General features: G+C 46.2%; 1 protein-coding gene across 1 annotated transcript; it reads right to left on the bottom strand.

The window, feature by feature from the left end:
• Positions 1 to 299: 299 nt before the first annotated feature.
• LOC137663495 (trypsin I-P1-like) lies at positions 300 to 3,836 on the bottom strand. Its single transcript, XM_068400787.1, has 5 exons — positions 3,797 to 3,836; positions 2,929 to 3,097; positions 2,076 to 2,329; positions 1,144 to 1,280; positions 300 to 449 (listed from the first exon to the last, which is right to left on the bottom strand). The coding sequence occupies exons 1-5, from the start codon at positions 3,834 to 3,836 to the stop codon at positions 300 to 302; spliced, it is 750 nt and encodes a 249-aa protein (XP_068256888.1).
• Between the last annotated feature and the right edge of the window lie 7,342 nt (positions 3,837 to 11,178).

The following is an 11,178-nucleotide window of genomic DNA, read 5'->3' as shown; positions in this document are numbered from 1 at the left end:
AAAGATGTTCTGCTCCAGAAAGGGCTGCATGTAACTGACTGAAAGACTTCTGAAGATGAGTCTGCAAAATGTTCCAAGATCCTGCTACTTGACAGGTACTACAAATATTAAATATTTTCCCCGGAGTGACATTCCCTGCCTCCGTCCTCCATATCATAGCCTATGGAAGTACCCAGAGAAACATTATGCAAAGAAGGGGTGCCTGAAAGTCTTTATTTTTTGATAGTTTTTGTATGTCCAGTCCCAAAACAGAAGAAAATGATGAGGGGAAAAAGCAGGTCACATAGAACGAGAGTGTCTCAGTTGGCAGACATAGTTTCTTTGATCCAGGAGACAAAATTGCAAACCTTAGTGTAAACTCCGGGATAGTCTTTCTGTGCACATCCAATACCCCAGGAAACAATGCCCTGGAGCTGCCCATTGCAGACTACTGGACCGCCAGAATCTCCCTGTGTACATAAAGGTTACGGATATTCAGCAAATGGTATCAGCGTAAGTGAGGAGCCAGAGATCCCAGAAATCACCGATATTTGAGGGATTGCCGATTACTGCTCTACACCTGAATGCCTTACTTTTTAGCTCTGAGGGCATCACAGATAAGGATGAGTAAGCTACCTACTTTTGACGGATGCAGTCCTTGGCAGACACTTAGGATATGTGTCTTAAACGTTATTCCGACAAATATTTCCATGGAGCTAGGCACATGTAAAATACAGAGCAATTGTCAGGTGTGCTCATTTTCCAGACTGCCTGGATCTTGGCATACTCACTATTTCATTTTCGGTGAGCCCAAAACTAACGTTTGCATCCTAAGCTCTAAAGTCACCCTGATTACTATTGACTCTCTGGTGCAGCACTCCTCCATTTTGCATAGCCTAAGGTGCAGGAGGTGGCATAGTCTGCTTGTGGAGAATTAGGGCAGAGGTATTCGCTGTCTCAAAAAAGGGACAGTGACTAACTGAGTGGAAAAAAACTAGCCTCACTCAATAAGCAACTTTCACCCTAAGTCTCCGCTGCTGTTTGAAAAAACAACATTCAGACATGCCAGTGCAGTGAGTATAGCAGATCCTCTAACATGATGGCCTCTTCTACTAGCAAAAGGCAGGAGAGAAACATATGGGAAAGGAGAGGCAGATCTTTTACCTGGCAGGAGTCTTTCCCTCCTTCCATGAATCCTACACACATCATGTTCGTGGTAATTCTCCCAGGGTAGGCTTTGGTGCACTCACTTGAGGAAAGTACAGGAGCCTTCAGGCACTGCAAGGTGTCTGGATACAGATCTGCAAGAAAACAGAGAGAGATGGCTGATGACATCTCTGAGTTCATTTCAGAACCCAGAGAAGATCTTTCTTAGCAGAAAAGTAATCACTGAACATCTTGGTTTAGCAGTCATCATTTTTCCTCTGAACAGTAATCACAGCATGGATCCCTTTTGTTTAGATGGAACAGATTCTACCCATGGGTCCACCATTCTACACTGCAGCCACGTTAATTTTTCTGACACCTAGAAAATTATCAATTGGCAAGTGTGGAGCTAAGAGCTACTCTTGTAGCACATATGCTGGAGGAAACCTGTGCCTCAGGAAAACCATCCTCTCCTCTGGTGCAGGTTTAGTTGTCGTCAGTGGATTAAACACCAGTCACCATCCACACCTCTGACCATTGGTGTAAGAGAATGGAGCTCTCTTCCAGTAATTTTAGATGCACAATCACAGATTTTGATCTTGTTCTCAGAGAACTGACAACTCTATTGACATTAGCTAAATTGCTAGTGCTTGGCGCTGCACAGCTGATAGCGCCAGGCCACAAAATTTACGGCAGTGTGAACATGCTGGTGAACGGCACATGGATGACTCAAGTGAGTCCATGTTTGTAACACAGAACGAGAGGAAGGACCTTGGAAAGGCTTACCTTTAAAGCAGTTAAATGGTTACTGTTCTGCACAGACTGATCACCGAAAAAGGCCTGTCCCACAGCACTTCTCTGTGCTTTACCCTGTACTGTTTGGAGTTAATTGTGAGGACTTAGAGTGTCTCCCGGGCCCTCATGATGCTGCATTCCCACAGAGTACTCACTGCCGTTGCTGAGTGTGTTGCCCCAGCCAGAGATGAGGCATGTGGTGCCTGCGGCCACACAGCTGGTAGGCAGAGGGACTGTTTGGACAGCTCGGTTGAGCTGGGCTGGTTTGGCAAGCTTGATGAGCATAATGTCATTGTCCAGTGTTGCGGAGCTGTAGCCAGGGTAGCGGATGACTTTAGCTGAGCTAATCAACTGCTGATCTGATTCTGTGAGTGCCAGGTTATGTTTCCCGAGCTGCACTTGGATGCGACTGGAAAAGAGAAGGAATGGCATATACTTTACTGCTACCGACAGGTTATGAGGAACCTCCCCGTCACCGTATGCACTCGCTTCAATGTCACTATCGTACTAGCTGTTTTCATGCAGGTTATCTTTCTCGTCCTGCAGTAGGTCCTGGGGATCCACACTGAGATCTTACCCACTCCCCGTACAAGTGGTGAGTTTCTGCAGGTTTATTTTGTTGAGCTGGGACAAGTTAACTATACAACAGTGCTTTATGCCAGCATTCTGGAAAAAGGCAAATTGCCGTCACCCTCACCTCATTCCTCTTCCTGTTCTCCAGTTTTAGCAAGATTAATGCAATTTATAAGAACACACAGCCCGTAACTCGTTGCTAGATTACCCCATTGTCATTTCAGAAAGTGCTCTGCATTCTCAGAAACATTTGCAGAAGTGGAAACCCCTTATGATGCCTCAGCCCAGCTTCCTGAGTGAGCCACCCGTTCCTTGGTTGTCTCCTGTCAGAACGGAGCCACTTACATATTTGGATCTCACAGCTCAGAATTCCTGCTAGAAGTGAACTGAAAGAAAGAAGTAGGTTATAGAAGAATATATATTTTTTCCACTCACGACTTGTAGCAGTGAGCAGCTGACAGCACCCACTGGCTGTTGATGAGGGAGCCTCCACAGAAGTGATACCCAGAATTCAGGGACACCTGATAGGGGACAGAGTTTGCTGCACAGGTGTAGCCTCCCACGATCTTGTCATCATCATCATCAGGGTTGATGGGGAAGGCAACTGGGAGATAAGAAGTGGCATATGTCAACATCTGGCATAATGAGTCTTGCGCCCCCGTGACTCACTGAAGCATCTCACTTGTAGGCTCTACTTCTACAAAAACTCACGGTAGCAGTGGTGGGCAAGTCTAATGGACATTCATTTGCTGCTCCCTAAAATAAGGTGACCAGACTTAGATTGGCATCTCAGGTATCTGCATCTAAAGCACTGTCTGCTAGCCCCAGAGTGAACATAAGAACATAGAAGCATTCTTGTTGGATCGGAACAAAGGTCTGGCTGTCCCAGGATCCTGTCTGCAGTAGCAGTCAACAGTGGACTGAGCGTAAGTACAAAACAAGTGTGCAGTGATATTTCTTTGGAGCACTCGCCCATAGCCCAAAAATTTACAGCAGCTTTAGGACTTCCTGAGCCAGAGGTGTTTATACTTCATAGTCCTTAAGAGAGGGACAGTCTTTTTTGAAGCTACAGACACATTTCAGTATTCCTGGGTCAAGAACCACTATGAAGGCATTCATTCCACCTTTTGTGAAACAAGCTATTATGAACAGACAGCAGTCAAAAGAAGTTGCAGCGCTCTGCCTTAAAACTTTTGCAAGTTGAAACTGGACTTCACTTTCCCGCTCTAGACTACCTTGCAAACTTGCTCAGAAAATGATCTTCCTTATGAATTACAAAAACAGAAGTAAAAAATACACTCACCAGCCACACCAACAAAGGTGACCAACAGTATGTATTTCATGATCTTGACACAGCCTCAAGCCCAGACTGGTGGACTGGAAGCGTGAACTGCTAGAAATACATTTTTTGAAACGGCCTTATCTCTAGCCCAAGGTTTTCTCCAGACAAGAAGTACACAGTGGAAAATTTGAAGATCCAAATGCGGGCATTAACAGGGACTGGTAGAAACTACAAATAACATAGCAGTTAATCATAAACCTTTCCTAAGATAGAGAGCTATTTTAAATTATTTCAAGGGGCAGCCTTCAATTTAAAAATACATTTGAGCTTTGGCAGATGTGTGGTTGTTTGTCTGTCTCATTCTCATAGGCAGCCCCTGTTGATAGCAACTCTCAAACCCCTTTGAGGTTCCTCTGCACTGCTGGCGTCATTCTTAAAAATGCACATTTTTACTGGAAGCTGACTATTGTAGGTCATGGACAGTAAGATATTATGCATTTAGTTTGAAAAACAAAACCCAAAACCTCTCAGTGTTAAGTTTGTTAAGTTTATTTCAGCAAATTCCTTTTCTTAGTAATGTGTGTGTGTGTGTTTTTATCATATAGAACATAGTGTTTTCCCAAAGAAAAATATTCAAAATTAATTTGAATAAGTGAGTAGGAAAAAACTGCTCTGTGCCCCCCACCACCTCCCAAGTTAAATTGTTCAAATGTGGGAATGCGCACCATATCTCTTTGAAAGATTTCTCTCTTTCCTAATTTCTCTCACCTAATCCATATGATAATATCGGCCTAAGTATCAAACCATGTTTTTCATTTAGTGTTGGAATGTTCTGTAGATGCTCATTTTTGCCACAAAAGAATTTCAGTATAACATTGATGTTTATGGATATAATGTATAGGAACAAAAATACTGTGAACACAAATAATGAGATCTTCTAAAATCCTTCTCTGAAAGAGTGATAGTTTCTGTCATGACGCCGAGTTTCCTAAAGCTTAATGCATTTGATGAATAATCATTTTCCAAGCAGCTGCCAGCTTCGTCATGTTGGCTCCTGAAAGACGTGGAATAGCCTCAGGTGACTGTAAACAGAAGCTTTGAGATGCTGAAATGGCATGAGAGACTAAACAGAAATCATCATTCTACTCCATTTCTTGATCAATTTTTTGAGAGCCCTGGAGCACTGGTACACACAGTGACACTGTCCAGATGGAAACTTTCCTTCATGTTAAAGGGCAAGTTCAAGGCCAGGGACTCCTCCAAGGAGCTGCATGAGTTGTCTTAGGCTTTAAACTGGGATCAATGCACAGTTTTCTTACAAGCATGTTTTATCCTGAGAAACAAATAAGGATTAGAAGCTTCCTGTTGAAAAGGGTAAGACCTGTAATAGTACTAAGCATGGCAAAAATTACCAAAGCTATCTAATCCCATCATGACTAAGCAGAGCTAGAACAATTGCTAATCTACAGCAGTGTATAATCTGATCTCTCTGTGGATTTATAATTTCTTTGTTCAAAACATGCCATTGCCACAGAGACAGGCTGTCATCAGATATTTTAAAACTATTTTTCCTGAGCGATAGCTCTAATAACCTGTTAGGAAACACCTAGGCTATGAAGGACAGCTTCCTTTTGCTTCTTTTCACAGGGTTTAATATTTGGTTTAGTATCCACCCCAATTTCAGGAAAATCTTGTAATTCAGCATCTGAACTGGGAAGCTCAACCATACCTGCCTTTATCTCGGTACTTCTTTTGTTTTCCCTTGTTACTTATTTAATCTACTCTGATCTTTAACTGTTCAGTTATTCTTAACAGCAGGAAAGGCATCATATAGGGCTGGCTGGTGATCTCCTTGAAGAAAAAGGTCTCTCTGAGACTCTCTATGCTACTTGCTTAAATCAACAAGAGGACACTACTGACCTCTTCCCAGGCTACTGCCAGAGCTCACGGCAAGAGTCCTGGGTCATAGTTCCTGTGGTTCTTGTGTTCCTAAGTCCTTGATGGCAGACATCTAGTGAACATACCTCACACAAGTCCCATTCTCCTGTCTGCTCATGGAGCAAACTGATCTCAAATGAAGGCAAAAGGGGTGTTTGTGATGCACAACTCAGAGGTCATCCAGCAGACAGACTGTTTCAGAACAGTCCTTCAGGCCTTTCACTGAGAATTGTGAAGGATGAACAGACTCCTTTGCATTCAGGTTGAAATTGGAACACCTTCTCCTGCCCCTCCTTCCTTTCTTTAAGATGACATATCTTTACCTGAAATCCAAATACCCTCTTCTGCTCAATGCTGCTGAACATTCCACAGACCCATTGTAAGGTTTTTTTCAGGGTCCTTCAAAAAATACACTCCAGGGGGTACATCTCCAGCTGCAAACAAGTCTGTCATTTAATGCAATGATGCTGCAGCAGAATGCTGGAGGCTCCAGGGGCACAGGAAAGAGGAGGATTGGTGACTGGAAGGCAGCCATGTTAGATATTATCAACGGATAAGCAATGCCATCTTGCATTTCTAGAAATCCATATTCCTAGTTCAAGTATTTCAGTCAGCTGTATCATCACTGGACTCAGATAAAGTAAATACACTTGTTCAGGCTGACGCAAGATCCTGGGAAAGGGAAAGCTGGTGGGACCGTGGGCTGACAGAGATAAAGCTTCCCTGGAGCATAAAGCTGAGGAGTTTCTGAAGCTAGTCCTTGTAAATCTCAAAGAGCTTGGTGGTGGAGGCATCATTAATTCTTTCTTTCCAAGTGTCTCCTGCCTGGGAACAGCTGGTACATTCTCCAAAGCTTCTGATTCTCCAGCTCTCCACATCTGAGCAAAGCTTCTGTCACAGCCTTGTTCTCTTTGCCTGCGTTTCTCTTTCCCCAATGGCATAGCATTCTGCTTTTCTTCTATTTCCACCCATGTCAGAGACTTGGACTCTCAGTCTCCTACAGAGACAGAGGAGGTAGGACATGACAGGGGTGTGTAAAATTATGAGTGGCCTGGGGAGACTGGGGAAGGATGGACTGCTTGCTGTCTCTTCCTGTACAAGAACTAGCTGGTAGCAAGCAAAGCTAGGGGATTTGGCAGGTTCAAAACAAACAAAGGACAATTCCTTCTCTTTTAGGAAAGCTGTGAACCCCTTTCCACCTGTTTTTATAGAAGCAAAAGATTTACATGGCCTCTAAAAATGCAGGGACATATTTGTGAAAAAAAAATCCTTTGAGGGTTACGAGGTTGAAAGACACCCCATCTGACCTCCTTTGTCCCCAGGAACTGCCTGGTGTTGGACAGTTCCCAGCTACTATATCCTGGGAGACCAAAGAGAAGCACGGAACCCTCTGGAATCTCACCCGTCTGCCAGGGTGTCTCCCATCACTCAGAGAAGGATAGTCAGGGCTGCCAAAGTCCTACAAGAAAGTCTGGAGACTTAGCCAAACTCATCCTTTCATTTGCTGGAGCATAGAGGGGGTCCTGGGAGCAGCTCAGCCCCTTTTGCGCAGGATGGCAGGGGTCAGGTCAGGGCTGACCTGATAAAAGATGTGTATTAGAAGGTGGGTTTATATGACAGTGCTGCTGTGTTGTTCTTGTTCAGGCTGAGATGGGAAGTGGGAATAGGGCTTAAATCGTAGGAACATTTGTCCTAATGTTTCCTAGTTCTGGAGGGGACTTGCTTGGGGAGTAAAATACCTAGCTTTCCTAGGCAACATAAAGACTCCTCAGAGCATCTCTTTCCAGATGACTTCTCTTGTGTTTGGAGACTAGGATCTCCCAGAAAGGATCCCCAGGTAGAGATCCCCTCTGCCTTTCTTCCCCTATAGCTGGTTCCTGTATTGTTTGAATAAATCTTTTAATCTGATCCAAAGAGCAACTGATTGTGATGCACATTTCCTTCTCCAGTCTTTGAGTGAGATTTCCCTGGGTCCTGGCAGTTCTGCAGTTGCCTTGATTGATAGATATTTTTTTCCTGCCCTCCTCTTTTGTCCTTGTCCAAAGCACAGAACCCAGGCATCTAGAGAGGAGTGTGGCCAAGGGAGGCTGTGGCACTTAAGATACAGTGTCCAGTTTTGGTGGAGAAGGGACTGGGAAACGAGGAGAGATAGAGCTGTGACATCTGCCCCCACCTATGGCAGTCCCATCCAGCAGTTCCATCATAGCCCTATACCCTCCCCTTCCTGAAAATTGTTGCCTCCCATTTTTTCAGGGACCTCATTTCCCCTTGAGTCAAGGGTGTTGGAGGTCATGTCCACACAGAGTCCACCACTACTTGCCCCTGAAGCTGTCATCACCTTTCTTGTTGTTATTGATGCTGCCAGCATTCTGAAAGAAGTTTGGCTGAGTCCTTGGTTAAGTCTTCCTGAAAACCCAAACCCCACTACTTAGACATTTGTGTGAGACAGACACCTCTGCCTCCAGTGTAAACCTCACTTTCCCTCTCCGTGTCTATCCCCAGGCACTGTAGTACCTAGGGAAAATCTCATCTTACCTGACGAGTTTCCATGATGCATCCCAGCACCAGGAGACAGTCAGGAACGTAACACAAATTTCCCCTTCGTTGCTCTTTCCTCAGACTGGGGTACCTGTGCCTTTCAGGCTGGGGCTCTGCGGGATGCTGAGCCTGAGGCTGGATTTATAAGTAACAGCCAGATCCTGCCACCTGAGCCCTGCCTGAGCCAAGCCCTGATGTATCCCCACCAGGTTTCTTGGTACCGCTAGTGTCTGCCATGGCTTATCTCTTATCTCTCTCTCTACCACTCCCTTTTACCTCAACTTTGTTTTTTTTTCATCCACATTCTCCAGTTTCTCAGGGATGCAAGATTTTGACTCTGAGGCCTCAAGGCCATGCCAATGAATTGTCACTGTCCCCAGTCAGTGGCTCATAAGTAAGGCTCTTCCTGTTGTCCTGGTATGGGTCCTCCAGGGAAGGATTTCTCTCTGTGCTCTAGTGGGATTTTCACTGTTCCAACTTGTGCAGATGGAGAAACTGAGACCAGAGTAGGATCTTCCTAAAGTACAGGGTGTAGGGTCTTGTCGTGTTTACCATGATTCAGCCCCTGCCAGGCATGGACAGAGTTGCTGCAACCCCAGACAAGTCGTGAACGACAGTGCATAAGAGCATGAAGGGCTTCCTATCCCACGGGGGTGACTGCCCCATCCCAGAGCTGAACTGAAGTCCCACAGGCACCTAAACTCACATGCAGAGAGAATCCAGGCATTCTGCCCCTCCCCTTGACAGCAGTAGTGAGTGATTAGAGCTAGCTAAAAATTCACACTGCTGGGAGGACACTAAGAACTTTGGCTTTATTGTGATGATTAATAATCTTTTATTCCCTTTGTGATTCCCTGTTTCCCAGTGGAGGAACTCCACTGCCCTGATTCTCAGTGGAGGGGCAATGGCTGAGCCAGAGTCACTGGGGATTGGGCGTAGTGGTCAGATGGGGAGCTGCACTGATGCCTTGGAAAGAGCCCCCTTTTCACAGCAGAGCCTGCAGTCCCTGTGGTGCCTCTCACAGCAGAATGAGCAGCACCAACAGCTTCTCAGCCTCCTCCAGGCTCCCTGCAGCTGAAAGAGAGACACTGGTGACCCTCCAAGGAGGGGAGAACAAAAGAGGGAGCTGGGATAGGACTGGGAGACAGGATGCCCATGTTCTCACCTCAGTGCCAGATAGGTAGTGGGAAAGGACTAGGGCGCCAGATGCCCATAGGGCCGTGACTTGATCTGCTGGGCAACAACCCATGAGCCCATAAGATGGGACACAGACTTGACCATGTTCACACTGTTATTCACAGAGGTTTCTGTGTTCCCTTACCACACTGGGGAGATGTGCCTTCTGACCAGAGAAGCAGGAGGAGGAGGAAAAGGAAGAGGGGGACACTGGGCCAAGAGTCTCCCCTCCATGACTGGACCTGAGCAGGGCTGATGGGAAGCGGAACTTTGTCCAGATGGCTGCACTGGACCCCTCCACTCCACCCACAGGGAACAGCCTAACCTGAGCAGGGGCCTTGCCTAACATGCTAGGTACTTCACATAGACAATGCCTGCTGGGCCTATGTGAGCCGTAAGGTTTGTGCCTCTGTGTGTGTGCGTGCGCGCACAACGTCAGTATGTGCGACCATGAGATTGTGTGGCTGTGTCTATGTGTGTGAGAAATGGTGTGTGTATAATGGTGTGTGATCACAACAGGGTGTGTGTGTACAGGGAGTGTGTTCAATGTGGTTTGTGGGTGTACGCACGGAATAAGTGTGTATGAAACTGTGTGACTACACGGGAGTACCTGTGTATGTGCACGCCCTGGTGTATACCCAACAGTGTGCATGTGCAGTGATGTGTGTGCGTACACATCCATGTGTGTTTGTGTGTGTGTGTGTCCATGTGTCCATTTGTCCATTTCCGCCCCCACACCCAAACATAATTTCCCTGAAACTGTTTTCCTCTCATTGGCCTGCCGCATCAGGGAGTGATTGGAAACACTGGGAACAACAGTCCAGGGCCTGGGATTGAGATTCATTTACCTGGAAGCCAGGAATCCCAGAGATATCAGGTGACAGGCAGTGGAAGGATAGTGGGAAGATAATCATCATCACCAGGAATAGCCTTACTAGGGGCAGGGTGGAGGAGAATCTGCCTAGCTCTGGATGGCCACATATGATGCCCAGAGGAGAGGGGGTCTCATTTCTGGCACTCTGTGGCACAACAGACACCCTACAGGTAGAGGAGGCCAGAGGGGACTGAGTGCCTGAATGCTGGGGTCCTCTTTCCATCTATAGGGAGATTCCAGGACTTAGTGGAATAGAAGTGAGAGAATGGGGGCGCAGCCCAGGTGCCCAAGCTGAACTGGAGGGATTAAAGCCCCATATGTGAGGAATTAAAGGTCTTACTTCTGTGATAATTGTGCCTGTCTTACAAGTGGGGAGGGTTTTTTGCTGACATGCAAAGATGTCCCCTGGGGCAGAGCCCCCTGCTGTGGACATCATGCTGGTTCTGCATCTGTCATGCCAAGGACAATAGTGGTTAACAGTTGGGAATTAAATATCTCCGCATGAAAGCTGAGAACAGGACCCAGGTGTCTGGCTTCTCAGTACCTCCTTCCCTTTCTGTATCACTGTGGTTATCTATCTATCTGCTCCATGCCCAGAGCCAGGAGGAATCCAGATGTTGGAGCTGCTGTTCCTTTTATGCTCAGCCCCATACTTCTTCCCTGATGGAGAGGCAATGCACCTGATATGAGGTGGAGTGCAGACAACCTTCCGGTTTAATGTGCCAGGCGGTTTATTTATCCCATAAATAAACTCGGAAAGAGAATGCACAGTTGGACCGGTGCAGTTAAGATTTTGACCACAAGGTAGCACCAGTAACTGCTGAAAAAGCAGGACTCCCTGCTACTCCGTGTCCTTGTCTCGACTTCCGTCACGTCC

This window comes from Nyctibius grandis, chromosome 5 (genome assembly GCF_013368605.1).
Source record: "Nyctibius grandis isolate bNycGra1 chromosome 5, bNycGra1.pri, whole genome shotgun sequence".
Classification (NCBI taxonomy): domain Eukaryota; kingdom Metazoa; phylum Chordata; class Aves; order Nyctibiiformes; family Nyctibiidae; genus Nyctibius; species Nyctibius grandis.
This window is presented reverse-complemented; position numbering and strand designations above follow the sequence as displayed.